The sequence below is a fragment of the Poecilia reticulata genome, chromosome 5 (assembly GCF_904066995.2).
Source record: "Poecilia reticulata chromosome 5, P_reticulata-male-v2, whole genome shotgun sequence".
NCBI classification, from domain to species: Eukaryota; Metazoa; Chordata; class Actinopteri; order Cyprinodontiformes; family Poeciliidae; genus Poecilia; species Poecilia reticulata.
Genome location: NC_088834.1, coordinates 5,748,083 through 5,762,876, shown reverse-complemented (window position 1 = coordinate 5,762,876; position 14,794 = coordinate 5,748,083). Strand labels below are relative to the sequence as shown.

Here is a 14,794-nt window from a genome sequence, read left to right as displayed (position 1 = left end):
AAAGCAACAAAACCCAAGAAGCACAAACCCAGAGAAAGCAAGCTGTTATTTACTACTCTGATGGAAACAAGGTTAAGTCACCATGTGCCTTGCAACCTGTTTTTTCTGAACTTTCTCCAGTGAGTAATAATTTTAGTGTTTTTTCTGGTTTCTTTACAGTTTTTGCTCTCTCTCGTTCAGACTTCCTTTGATAGTGCTGTTCCTCTACACACTGCCACTATGACTGTCAAATATGTGTGTCATGATGTACAGCAAAATACCACTGTGTCAAGAATTTCAGGGCTGTCTATTAGAGTTTTCATATTAATTAGTCAGAACCCCTTGGTGTAAAAGCTGCCACTTACTCAAATGTAAAAAAATTAGGATCTAAAAAAACAAGTTAGTGTATTATCACACTTCCTAGAAAACACAGCCCAGGAGTTAAGCCAGTTTTAGTGTAATGTGAACCAGCTGGTGCATTTATGACCTTACAGGATTTTCTCTTTGAATCGCTGACTGTTTACATGAAAACAAAAAAACTCAAAGTCTCTGGCAAGTGTTACTACATTGAGTTAAGTACCATTTTAATATTAATGATATATTCTGCCCAAATTTAAGCACTTACATTTAGAACATCCACAGTTCCAGACTAGTTTTTACACTTTTTGGTCGATGTCATTGTGTTTCCATAAAGATGTTCTAATTTCAGATAAAAAAAAATATGATGGGTTTGTGATATATCTCAATGTACAAACCCAAATAAAGCTATAGGAATTGCAACATACACATATTAAGCCAGAGAGGTCTTATTAGGTTAACCTTGACATGATGAAAGTGTTGGATGAAATCGCTCCGTGTAAAGAATTACCAGGAGTTACTCAGTCGGGCACCATGAAAGTCATGGCTGAATTTCATGATTATCCATTTTAAAATGTCACCCTTGATGCACTGTGAAAGAAAAAGTCAACTAATTTGGATTAAGATTCAACCTCTGGCAAACATTTTATGTTTAGCTCCAAAGGCAATTGTTAAGATGCTTGATGGATCAAAGAACTTCGTTTATAACTCACTGGCCTCATACAGCTGTGGCTATATGAGGCCCCAGCTAGAGAAAAGTATATTATCACACTTTCCTAGGAAGTGTGATTATACACTAACTTGTTTTCTTAGATCATTTAAAATTTTTACATTTGAGAATACTAATACTAACTTCTAGTATTAGACTCACAAACTGCAAACTTAAATTGAAATGAATGTTTGCAGCCAAAGACTATCAAAAACTGGGTAAAACATAAATTTCCTTAGTTGTAAATTCATAAAGCACTGTAGCTTGTGATTATGAAGGCTATTGGCGATGAAAAGAAAATCCATGTTCAAAACCCTTTCAGTTAATAGATAAAAGATGCCAGACGACTGAGAGTTTTGCTTGACACTATTCATAAAAATTCACAAGCAGATTTCCATCACAGGTTTTAGACTGTCCTGCTCTGGAGAGTAAAGTTCAGAATATAATTTATCATAGCTTCCTGAAAAACGAGGCCATGAGTCTGTACGTGGGAAGAAACCAGTTGAAAATAAAATAAAAACCTGTATTATTTCAGCTGCTTAAAGTGCTTCATATTAACTACTTCATCTTGACATTGTTGGAAACAATATCCGTTCACAAGCACACAGTTTACTAACCTTCTCCAGCAGATGCAAGCACCAATGTACAACTCTACTGACTTCATTCCCTTGATTTTTTGGCCTAATTTCCCTCCCCTCCTGCAGCATTACATTATACCCACTTATCAGTCAAGTTCACTTTCATGACTGGCATGTTAATAATTGACTGCTTTCACACAAAACGCACTGATCCAGAGTTCCATTATGTAGACACTGTTTTATAATGCTACGGGACTGAAGACAATTAAAATTCCTTACAGAGACTTGAGTATGCACTGTTTATACAGATAAATTATTCATTTGAACTCCTGCTCTTCAAGCTAATTTGTCATTCTAATATCTACTTATTACAGAATGTCAGTTCAATGTTTAATTCACATTTGAGAGGTGAAGAGAAACATTTTCCTTCAAATAACTGAGTGAGTCATTGTGCTGTCTTTCGCATTACAAAAGATCATTCACACTTTATTATGGTAATAAATGCTTTCATACATCAGAAATTTTCATGTAATTTTTGGTGTTTAAAACAATAATACTTGATGTCACCTGGACTCATCCAGCTGCTGCTCAAGCATAAAACAGGTTACTGCCAATTAGAGACATCTTCCAATGTGATCCTGTTTTCCCAAGCAGAAATTAATTTTGATTTTTAAGTCTTATTTTCAAGCCTTTTGAGCAATGATTTCACCACAGACCCTTACTTGCATTATCACAATGGAAATATCATACTAACACATGAAACCTGCAAAATAAATTCATTTTGTGAATGATAAAGCATTTTATATTTGTCAGTTTGTATGGCAATTGATGTATTTCTGAAATAATATTCAATGTAGGTTTATTTCTTACAGTCAAATGCGACTTAGCTGTATGAAGTTGGTGAGAGAAAAAATTCACAGAGTAAATAGTGTCCTTCAAGAGAAACTATCAAGATCCCCTTAATGTCCCAGATGCACCGACTGAGCAGCTCTGCTCTGTGCTCTGTCCCACAGCACAGAGCAGAAAAAACTGGAGATGGGCTGTTGTTCACAACATGCCTCATTGTTCTATTAATGGGCTTCTTGTCCTGCCATAAAACAGCTTCTGTGTTCTCCTGTTAATCCTAGACAAGCATTTTGATAAGTAGCTGGTTATATTAGTGCACTTGATTTTTAACTAAAGTACTCCTGTGAGCCTGCAGGTTCAGATCCAATCACAAGAGTTGTGAAATATTTTGACACAAATAAATTAAAAAAAAGAAACAGTAACTGAATGGAAAATTCTAATTTTTATTTAAGAACACAGGTGTTGCATGACATGTAGGTTCATTCAAAGCAGTTTGTACAATGTGGAGACCAAGAGGTGTTGTTGTGTTTCCTACAGTTTTTTTTTTTTTAAGATGCCTGCAAGCAGCGACATGTGCAGTAAGCACTTTTTGGTTGATTTTTGTTTCTACCAGACAGACACTATTCACACACACTGTCCAGGAGGGTTGCCTTGAGGTTGCACGACACTCCATCTAATTGCATCAGCTCACAGCTGTATATCGATCTGGCCCAAATCCATAAACCAGCAAACTGCTGAGAGTAGATTTGCTACGTGTCACATTTTCAAAGATGATATTTATCTTTGTGTTGTGTAAATTATATGTTACACTTCAGGAAACAAACTGTTGTTCTGCCTTTTTTCTCTTAAATCAGCAATCGACCAAAATGCTTACAGAAGTAGGTCAGTTTTTTCCTTTTGTTGTGATGAATAATTTACAAGCAAGGAGAGTGATGTATTATGTTTTATGTCACAGTTTTTAGCTGACACCTGCAAAAAGATTTGTTTGGACTGCATCTATGGAAACTACATATTCAGCTGGTTGAATGAAGAAACAAATAGATATTATTTGAATAATATCTGTTAGATTCAAGCTGGCTCATACTGAAAAAAAAAGCAGAAATCATACTTTTTTCAACTGTGATTGTACAGCATTGTCACATATATGCCTGAAATTGTAGAGACATTTTTCTGTCCTGAGATGCAGCTTTTCTTTGGAGCAACCTAAGCCGTGGCCACAAAAACAGCAGAACAACCACATTTAGACCATCCTTCCCTCAGTGAATGTCTGGTAGTTGTTCAAACTTTATTGGGCCACAGCTGAATGAACCTTTCTGTCAGCGTTTATGTCTCTGGCAATCACATCATAGAAAGGGAGGTGTTTCTGTTCCACCACAAACCAAAAAGCAGTGCCTTATCCACTTTTGTTCTCACTGAGGACATACGTCACAGTGTCTGCAATAAAGGAAAGCTTTTATAGTTCCTTCTTCTACACGTCTCTCACTCTCTAAAAGATTTTGATGCTAGTTGTGTAGCTAAGGGGATTGTTCCAACTGGCATGTTTGTGATAATTCAACATGGTCTGTATATGAGTGTGTTTGTCAGTGATGAGTTTGACACATGCATTTATTTTGGTTCTAGATATAGACAAAGTCTTGGAATATTCATATCTTTATTCTCTACATTACAAACACAGATTTCTATGTATTTTATTGGTATATTTATGATAGATCAACACAGGTTTGCATTATAATTTTGAAGCAGAATATATATATATATATATATATATATATATATATATATATATATGGAGTTCAATCTTGGACTCATCTGACCAGAATATTATGCCTCTCCTGTCAGCTGTGTTGCCTACATTGCTTTTGGCAAACTACAAAAAGAACTTTCTTTGTCTTTCTTTTAACAATGGCTTTCATTTTTGTCACTCTTAAAGGCAACGTTTTTGAAGAGGACAACTAATAGTTCTCCTGTTGACAGATTCTCTCACAGGAGACGTGAAACTAAACAGCTCCTCTTTAGTTCCCATGGGCTACTTCTTAGCTGCTTTTTTGATCAATGCTGTACTTTCCCAGCCTGTCAGCTTAGCTAGATAGCTATATCTTGTTAGGTTTGCAGTTGTGCCCTAGTGCCTCTGTTTTTCCAGAATAAGATTTTCATACTTTAGGAGGTCATTGTTTTTATGATTTCTTCCCCCCCTCATCCTATCTAATGTTGCCATTTTCATCTAACAAAAGGGTGGCGCCCCCCAGGGCTGCAACCTTAGGCACCTGTCTATCATGTCATGTCATATCCAAAGTTTATGTTTGTTCTTTGTATATGTTGTACTAAAATGTGAATTTCCCTCTGGGATTAATAAAGTACATTAATCATTCATTTATTCTCTAACAAACCTCTGAAGCCTTCCCAGAACAACTATATTTATAGGTAAATTAAATTACACACCACTACTCTCTACTAAGCAGGTCTTCTAAGTATTACCCTCCTGAAAGCAATGGGTTGACTTAATTTTGATAGATTTTCCTTAAAGGTAATAAAGCATAAATGGGCTAACTACAAATGCAAGTCAATTCTTTAAATGTTTTATCTGTAAACAGATTTAAAAACAATGAATCATTTCCTTGCTTCCTACTTTGTGTTAGTCAGTATCACCTAATTTATTACATAATTCATTACATTAAAGAGTAACTAAAACCCAAACCAACTTTTTACCAATAAAGTGTCTAACTTGGTTCTTAAGGTGTTTTCTTTATGTTTATGTGCATGTTTGACATTTTTGTGTAAATTTGTTTAGTTCTACAAAACACTGCCCAAAAAACATCTCAGTACTGGCGTTTGTGGGTGAACAGTAGCTGCTACAGTTGAAAATTTATATTTGCTTTCAACTGTACAGATTCATTATTCACAAAGTACTGCTTGGTACGGTTTGGTTGATGTCAGTGTCACAGCCCCACATTGGAGTTTAAGCCATCTCACTCAGAGACATGGCCCTGTGAAAAGCAGGAGTTAGCATAACAAGCGATTGATGGCGCTTCTTGGTTTCGCACACTTGTGATTTTTTTTGCACCATTGGACATAGAGTGGAAGAAATCTCCTCTGCTCTGACTGCTGGCAGTATGCTGCATAACGGACAACTTTGTAACACTGACTACAGTGAATAGGGAGAGGCCCACGGTAGCACTCTCGCTCAAAACAGAGTGGGACTGCAGCAGAGTTGCAGAGCAATTGGTGTTTCACATGTCGCCATAAGAGTCTCCAAAAATACATTAAAAAAAATACTTAATACAGTTGTTGCTCGTCGCCGTTTTGAAAAGTTGCTAGAGGGGCCTAAAAATAGATTGATAAGGTGCCAAGCAGGCAGCAGCGTTTGTCATCCTGACCACTGCTATACCCCCTCCGCTCATTCCTGCACTTGGCTGTGGCCCACTCTCTCAGTTGGCGCCACCTACTTTGTTTGAATTATTCAAAAGTTTCAAAAGAGTTTTCCTGTTTCACACAGGGGATAGTTACACTTTGAACACTAATTATATTGTAACAAAATATGAAAATTTAATAAGTGTGAATGTTTTGCAAGGCCCTCCTATTCTTTTTGGACTGTACAATTTTTTTATTTTTTTTTTTAGGAGGTAGGGGAGAAAAAAAAATCTAATTCTTCTCTGAGCGCTTCCCACAACGCCACATGTACATTTTGTTTTCATCAACACAATACTCACAACTTACAACAAAATTGTAGAAGGCGGATGAAGCAAAGAAACATTAAATACTCTCAAAATGTGAAGTGGAGTCTACGCAAATTCTGCATATGGGTCATTAGAGCTTAATGATTAGCTGTCATGTAGTTGTCAGTCACCAAATTGTTTTGGTTGTTTAATGATGCAGAAAAAGCACAGGTTGGATTAATTATTTCCCCCAGTAATAATTAGAGAGCATATGTATACAGTGGTGAAGACGAGAGAGGGCCACCATCATTAAATATTACATATAATTACATGCACTTCATTAACCCCAGCTGTTTCTTTAAGAGCACAACATAAAAGAGCAGATGAGTGGCCCATAGTACACATGTGTGACCCCAGGTTATGCACAGGAGAGCACAGTAGTGGCAGGGGCCTCACTGGAACTCATTATGCCTCTAACTTTTGAGTGAACTGTTTAGACAAGCACTTTATGGAGAATGACAGCCTTAATTTCTCATCATTAACTCAAACACTGGCCATGCTGACTCAAACAGCGTTTCTCTTTCCTCTGACTTCCCTTAAGTGCTTATATGCTACTACAAAAAGAAGAGGAAATAAGACAAATATTTTCCCTTTTGTTTTTTTTTTTCTTCTATTCCAATGATGACAGAATTGTAAAGTATTTTTTGACATAAATTAAAATACCTTGTTGCACAAAAAAAACATACATTTTAGAAAACATCCGCTTCTTTGTTACTTCAAAGCCTTTACATATTTAATGTTTGTAAATTATATATATATATATATATATATATATATATATATATATATATATATATATATATTTTTTTTTTTTTTTTTTTTTGGTGGCTTAAAGTTGTAGTTGGAGAAGAAGACAGCTGAATTTCTATGATCTGTTTTCCTCTTTTGGTGCAGGATTGTGTCCAGAAACACTTGAGGAGATAAGTTAACTCAAAGACTTGAGATATGAAGATAAACCATAGAATCCCTTTGTAACCATGGAAGTTTGAGAGAAAAAACACATCACTATTAAAATCCTTGACAGAATATGTGACTGTTTAGAAGTGGGGTAATAGCTTAATGTGTTTATCCAGACATGTTTCCCCTCAGCTTGATAAAGTCACTGTAATCCTGCAGTGATCACTCAATGCTTTAGTGTGGGCGGCATTGTCACATAGGCAGAGGCTGAGTAAAACAGTAATGCTTGTAATCCAGTAGGGCTGACTCATCAAGATATGGATTAGGGCAGTATCCTCCAGAGTCGAAACAAAGAGCAGGAAAAACAATGCTCATCAGCAGAAATACTTTGGCTGCAAGTGAACATGTTTATCCGCCTGGTCTTAAACAGGATGTGCATTGGGTTTGGGACACTTAATAATGACACAACAGTGGCCTAAAAAAAAAAAAAAAAAAAGGGGGGGGATGCTTGAAGTCAGGTAACTGTTAAAAGCAGAAGTGAGAAGAAGTTCCTGTTTTTTTCCTCTGAGAACTATGTATAAAGTTCTCCTCCAGATTCTGGTAGAGAACTTGGTTATTGTTTATTGTGACTCATAATCATGTATTGCCTCAAATGTGGAAAAATATTTTGTTATGTATAGCTTTCAGAATGTCAAAGCCATACATAAGACACTTTGACAGTCTTAAAATAAGAAAGTAAGATCACTGTTAAAATAAAGTCACATTTTTCCCACTGACTAGGCCTTGTTCATATAATCTACTAAATTCTAAAAATGCAGTTTATTATATTTGATCAATATATATTTTATCTTAAATATTATGACAGTTTTCTCACGTTGTTTCTTCATTTGCAGCAGTTTTTATCTCCTTTCGCAGTTCTATCTAACCCCAAAGACATTTTCAGAGTGACCTTTTAGTTGACAGAAACAGCTACGTATCAGTTTGCACAATGGAACAGACCTTTCAGTCACTGCACTGATTGGAGATATGGGCTGTGATATAGAAATATAGAGCCAGACTAGATAAATTGTGGCTGCAATAAAGCAAATGCCAGTAAAAGTTTCTGGTTTCCAACAGTTAATGTGCCATCTCCTGCACACCATCACATTCTGCTTTCCAACATAAATAAGGTAAAAATGAAAGTCAGGATTGTGTTTAAGGTCTTAAAAGGAAAGACTTTTTTGCACCTAAAGTGCCCAATAGTCCATCCACATTTGTTGGAAAACCTTTCAGATTCAGATTATGTTCTAATGTAGTAGAATGACAACTGGTGCGACAAGAGCAATGGCACAGCTTCCTTTCACACATCACTGCTCAGTACGCAGAAACCAACAAATGTTTTGTAAATTATAATTGTCTTTCTCTCATCTAGGCATAGCTGGCAACCCAGTGCTTTTCAACGAAAACGGAGATGCCCCGGGACGCTACGAGATCTACCAATACCAGATCAGAAACCGAACACCTGAATATAAAGTCATTGGTCACTGGACAGACCAGCTACATCTGAATGTAAGCACTTTCCTTTCCATTTCAATTTATTCTTCACTTGCACTCTGCAGAAAGTTTGTGTCCATGTTTCTAATGAAAATCTATAAAAAAAACATATTTCTTCAGCACTGAAACAGCTTATTAGAACTGCTCCCAAATCATTTGATAGTGCTAAGTCCCATCTTCAAAGGTATAAATAACCAGAGGGGGCTTTGAATGATTAACAGGGCAGACAGTGATGAAAAGAAAGCCATAAGGGCTTAAGGACAGACATATTTAATAAAATCTCTCCAGACGCATTCAGTGACTTAAAAAAAAAAAGAACATTGTGGGGTGACACTGTCATAAAATAACAGTGATTTACAAATAGAAATGGAAATGTTAATGTTTTTTAAAAGCAAAGGAAACGGACTTTAACAGGCAGGAGGGCAACTGAACAGCAGCTTAAGAGGATTTTTTTTTATTTCTTACTCGCTGACATGTTGTAGAGAAAAGAAATACTTTGAGGTTTGGAGCTGGTACCTGCTGTGCTACTTGGCTGCACCGATTCTTAAGGCAGTATTTAATTAGTGTTCTTTGAGGTCTTAATTAAATGCACATTTAAAGAGAAATTTACCGGCTTTGAACAAACAACCACAATTGAATAAAACTGATAAGACCCCGTCTGAAATCAGGGATTTAATTCTTCTTTCTAAGCATGTTTGCAAAAGAGGAAATCCACAAAGGAGAGCAATATCTGGAAATGAAATTTGTGTTTTACTTCTCCGATTGATTTTTTTACACAGTTATTTTCTCTATAAACCTCAAAAAAGAGAAACACTGCTGTCAAATCCCTGTGGAGAAAACAACAGGTTTCCTTTTTCATCTAACATTTCGTCCTTCAGATAATTTCACCTTCCACGAAAACATTTTGCTGAATCTAGAGCGAATGCTGATGTGATCCCTAGTCTGACCTTTCCCACTTACCGCTAAAATAAATACTCACAAGTAAGTTTACAGCAGCCGAAGGTCAAACACTTGAACATTAAGTAACTGCCTTCTAGATTCTCCTTGGTCTGCAAAGTTCTCAGGGTCATTCTGGATCAATAAAGCCTCACAACCTCTAATTACCGGACAGAGACTATCCACCTTCTCCAATGTAAGAAACTCTTCTCAGCTTTTATCTCGCTCTATGTTTCCAACCATCTCTTTTTGTGTTCCTCTTCTCTGCAGGTGCGTTCGATGCAGTGGCCGGGTGGAGTCCGTCAGGTTCCGACCTCAATCTGCAGTCAGCCCTGTCAGCCAGGCGAGCGCAAGAAGATTGTGAAGGGCATTCCTTGTTGCTGGCATTGCGAGCGTTGCGATGGATATCAGTATCAGGCAGACACCTACACGTGTAAAATGTGTCGTTTCGATTTGCGTCCCAATGAGAACCACACAGGTTGCGTTCCAATCCCCATTGTTAAGCTGGAGTGGAGCTCCCCCTGGGCTGTCATCCCTGTGCTCATCGCAGTCCTTGGCATCATGGCCACTTTGTTTGTGGTGGTCACGTTCGTCCGCTACAATGATACTCCAATTGTGAAGGCATCAGGGAGAGAGCTGAGCTATGTGCTGCTAACTGGAATCTTTCTCTGTTATGCCACAACATTCCTGATGATTTCTACCCCTGACGTAGGAATTTGCTCCCTCCGTCGGATCTTCTTGGGCCTGGGGATGAGCATTAGCTACGCCGCTCTGCTCACCAAAACCAATCGTATTTATCGGATCTTTGAGCAGGGCACCATGTCTGTAAGTGCACCCAGGTTCATTTCTCCAGCCTCTCAGCTTGCCATCACGTTCACACTGGCTTCAGTGCAGCTGCTCGGGGTGTGCATCTGGTTTGGTGTGGATCCCTCCAAGGCCATAATCGACTATGAAGACCAGAGGACATCCAACCCTGTGCTGGCTCGTGGTGTGCTCAAGTGTGACATCTCTGACCTATCCCTTATCTGCTTGCTGGGCTACAGCATGTTGCTCATGGTTACCTGTACTGTCTACGCCATCAAAACAAGAGGAGTACCTGAGACATTCAATGAGGCCAAACCCATTGGTTTCACAATGTACACAACCTGCATTATTTGGCTTGCATTCATCCCAATCTTCTTTGGCACTTCACAATCAACAGAAAAGGTAAGCTTGAGTCCAACTTATTTTCTATCAGGGTTTTTGGTAACAGACAATACTGTGATGAAATTCTTAGACATTCATTAAATAATATAAAAATAACCTGAAAAGAAAACTATTAAATATATAAGCTTTGAAGGTTTTGGACCAAATAAAACCAAACCTTGTCAACTTGTGATCACTGTTCACATTGGCTTGAATCTGGCATCTTAAAACAAATTACGCTATAAAAATAGTAAAAAAAAAAAAGAAAAAAGAAAAGTACAGATAACATGGGATACTTATTTTTCTGAGATCTTACCGATCAAATATGTTGTTTAAGTTACAGTTTATTTTATGGTAACAAGAACTTTATAAATGAATCCTAAATTATCTTAAAACACAACTTTGGGGGATGTCATCTGAAATTTTTAGACTTCAACTGCACAAGCTACTAAATGAAAACAGAGTAATAAACAAAATCATTCTCTAATGACTTTGAAGGCTGCACGAAAGCTTGTGACTCATATATATGTGACGGCTGTATGCCACATTGCATTAGAGGGCCATGAGCTGTTTTCACAAACACAAGCTCACTCTCTTATTCCCATGTCAAATCAATGTGCCCAGCCTCATGAACCATGAGTCTGGATCACATCCAGTGGAAGCTCTGGAAGTCCACAGGTCAAAAGGGATTCAAAAAGGCCCTGGAAACTCGAGGCCGAGTCTAGACCTCACACTCAGAGGAGACAGTCCGGGTAGAAAGCCAACAGGGTACAACAATGACAAATAAGAAATGTGTCAATCCAGTTGAAAGGGTTGTTTTGGCAGAGTAACAAAAGGGTCTCGGTGGCTACAACAGAGGACGGTGGTGATGGAAAGACTCATACTGGCATGAACACTATCAGCAGTGCCTGCATGGGTCTGACAGATGCAACAAATTAATCCTTACCTCCTCCCTCTTGGGATTTAACAAAACAATGCCTCAAAAAGCTGGCTTGGAAAACTGGCTCCGACAGTAAGCTCTGGGAAAAAAAAAAAACATTCTTGAGAGACCTAGAGTATGCAATCTTTTCTCAAAACCCACCAAAAACAAATTCTAAAATGTGAAGCATTGCATAAAGTCTGTATGTAATTGCAGCCAATTAATAAAGTTAAATGTGGCAATCAGAAATTCCATTTTTAGTCAGCATGTAATGACTTCCAAAAGTATAAATCTCTCTTAAACCTTTTCACATTTTTGCTTTTAATTTTAATGTATTATGTGATAAGCCATCACAAACCTTTGCATAATTGATAAGTGGAGTGATAATGATTGTAGTTTTTATAACTTCATGTTTAGCTCTATACATCAGCTGATGATCAGGGAAACTGATCCAAGCCATGTTGGAGACATGTTTACCGTGTCTCCAACATGGCTTTTGGAAAACTTAGCAGGGGACTTCGTATGACTTTTTTTTCAATGTTGGCGTTCTAGAGGACATGAATAATTTACTTGTCAACAAATGTTCCTTTCTGAGTTGAGGATCTTTGCAGCTTTTCATGAGTTATTGTGGACCCAGGCTGCTTGTTTGAATACTGCCCTTCTACCACATCCTGATAGGTAGACAGCCATGTCTTTGTAGGGTTGCAGTTGTTTGCAGGGATTGAACTGCGAAAAGTTCAACGCTTGGGATAATATTTTATAATCGAACTCTGCTTTAAACTTCTCCACAACTTTATCCCCGTCTTACCTATTGCGTTCTTTGGTTTTAATGATTATGTATTTACAATGAAATCAAATTAAACACATGTGGGCCCTCTCCACTAATTAGGATATTTCTGAAAACAGTTGGTTATACTGGAATTTAACACTTTTCAGATTTTTATTTATATTTACAAAGATGAACATCATTTATTATGATTGTCTTTTATTGTAAAATTATGCCCTACTTTGTGTGAATCTACACCATATCATAGTATGTATTTGTAATGTGGTTAAATGTGATCAACTTCATTAGGGATGAATACTTTTGCAGGTAAATCTACATCGAAATATGCTGTCCATATGTTTTTAAAACCATTTTGAGCAAAATGTTGAAAATAATTTGTTAAAAAAAAAAAAAAAAAGAAGTTTAAAATTAGCAAGCAAGCTGATTACATTCTGGTTGCATTTTGTTACATGCCCTGAATACATCTTGGATAAATATACTAAAGAGTCAGCATCACTTCTCATTCTTCATGATAACAGAAGTGGCATACACAGTGGAGGGGAAGCAGTCCAAGTGCTAACCCCCACATTATTTTTTAATGCAAGTGATGCACATCTTAAGTCGCATGTCAACAGGAGCCATGGATATCAGCGAGTTCTTTGTTTAATCATTCCATCTAGTCTCTCTGAAGATGAAAGAGAATTATACAATCACAGAGAGACGGAACAGCTTTTTTTGAGGATGAGGTAATCCATTAGCCAGCATGGCTTTGAATTGATAAACAGAAAATGAAGGGAAAATCTTTGAAGGGTTAAAGAAGTCTTATATTTTGTTTTGTGCACTATCCATCAGATGAAAGTTATTTCCAGACCCTCAAAAACTATTTTAGGTGCAGGGTCATTTAAATTGCTCTCCCTTTCTTGCTCCAAATTATATAAGATGCTTGTTACTTATTAGTTTCTGTAGACAACTGTACACAATGGCTAGAGGATAGTTTTACTTTTATCATTTTCGAAAAGTTCTGACATTGCCCTGAGCGATCTTAAGGTGAGACCCATAATGGAACGCAAACTGGAAGTTTAGCTTTAGGGAAAAGTTTTTTTTTTCCTTATTCTGTCGTCTTTGGAGAGAAAATAAACATGTGCAATATAAACAGGTTCCTACAAATTTTAAGTGTCAAGACCAAGAAACTAAATTGAACTTGCTCAGTAATTGGTTGCTGCTTGTAAAACTATGCTTAATAGAACCTAGGTCCTAGATGTCAGAAACAATCTTCATAACATGTTTAACGCCACCAAGGATACCAGTTCAAATGCAACCAAATAAACAAATATGGCATGAAGAACAAAAATAAAATCAATTAATACAAATAGATTAGAACACAAAAATGTCTAATATAATATAAATAAATCACTCTAAGCTCACATTTTTTAATATAAGAAATGTATAACCATACTGTATCTATACAGTGGCTTGCAAAAGTATTCATACCCCCTGAACCTTTACATATTTTGTCACATTAAAATGACAAATATATTTCATTGTAATTTTATGTGAAAGACCAACTTAAAGTTGTATACAATTGTGAAGTATAAAGAATATTACACATGATTCAAGATATTTTTTGCAGTTAATTATTTGCTTTCAGCTAAAAAAATAGTTAACTGAAAAATGTGGTGTGCAAAAGTTACATTGTGTTTAGATTGTTTTCTGTTCTGTCGTCTCTTTTAGTTTTATCTCTATCAGCTTTGCACATCTAGTGACTGAAATTTTTGCCCATTCTTCTCTGCAAAATAAAAAATAAGTAGTAAAATAAAAAAAGGTAAATTAGATTGCTGCTTGAATAGTATGGAGAACATTCACTCAGCATTCGAGAGAACATTCTAAATAAAATAGACAAAATTGTGACAACATACTTCCTTTGTGCATTTGTTATACAGCAAAACAACTTTCTGGCAGCATAACAATAATTATGCAATAACTTTATAAAATAGCTGAATACTCATCATTTGATGTGACGTACATAAAAATTCTTGCAACACGATAAAATGAAGCAGTTGAAAAGGAGTGAAAAGTACAAACATTTCTTCTGTTTCCTTATTCTAAATTACACTCATAATTTCAAACACAAACAATAATCAATTTGTCTGCTATCCTACAGAAATTATTCAAACAGCAATTATAAAATTGCATTATTGGCATATTACTTTCTAGAAATCTAAAATTGATACAATCATAGGCTATTGAATAGATGCTAAACATTTTATTTGGACCATATTGAGTCATGAAATTGGACAAAATCTAAGTGTAATTTTAGTATTATTTGACCTGCTTATACAAAGCAATCAAATGAATGCTGCTTAACTTCAGTGACTA

At 36.4% G+C, this 14,794-nt stretch overlaps 1 protein-coding gene and 1 long non-coding RNA gene across 4 annotated transcripts in view; one reads left to right on the top strand and one right to left on the bottom strand.

Annotated features, from left to right (window-relative positions):
• LOC103464720 (uncharacterized) overlaps positions 1 to 14,794 on the bottom strand; it is a 217,634-nt gene that overhangs the window by 93,838 nt on the left and 109,002 nt on the right. The window lies entirely within an intron of this gene.
• The window catches only part of LOC103464721 (metabotropic glutamate receptor 4-like), a 178,246-nt gene that overhangs the window by 150,760 nt on the left and 12,692 nt on the right, over positions 1 to 14,794 (top strand). For both annotated transcript variants that reach the window (XM_008409022.3, XM_008409021.3), the window contains exons 8-9: positions 8,491 to 8,627; positions 9,819 to 10,754. In XM_008409022.3, coding sequence (XP_008407244.1) covers positions 8,491 to 8,627; positions 9,819 to 10,754 — 1,073 coding nt within the window. The remainder of the gene's footprint in view (positions 1 to 8,490; positions 8,628 to 9,818; positions 10,755 to 14,794) is intronic.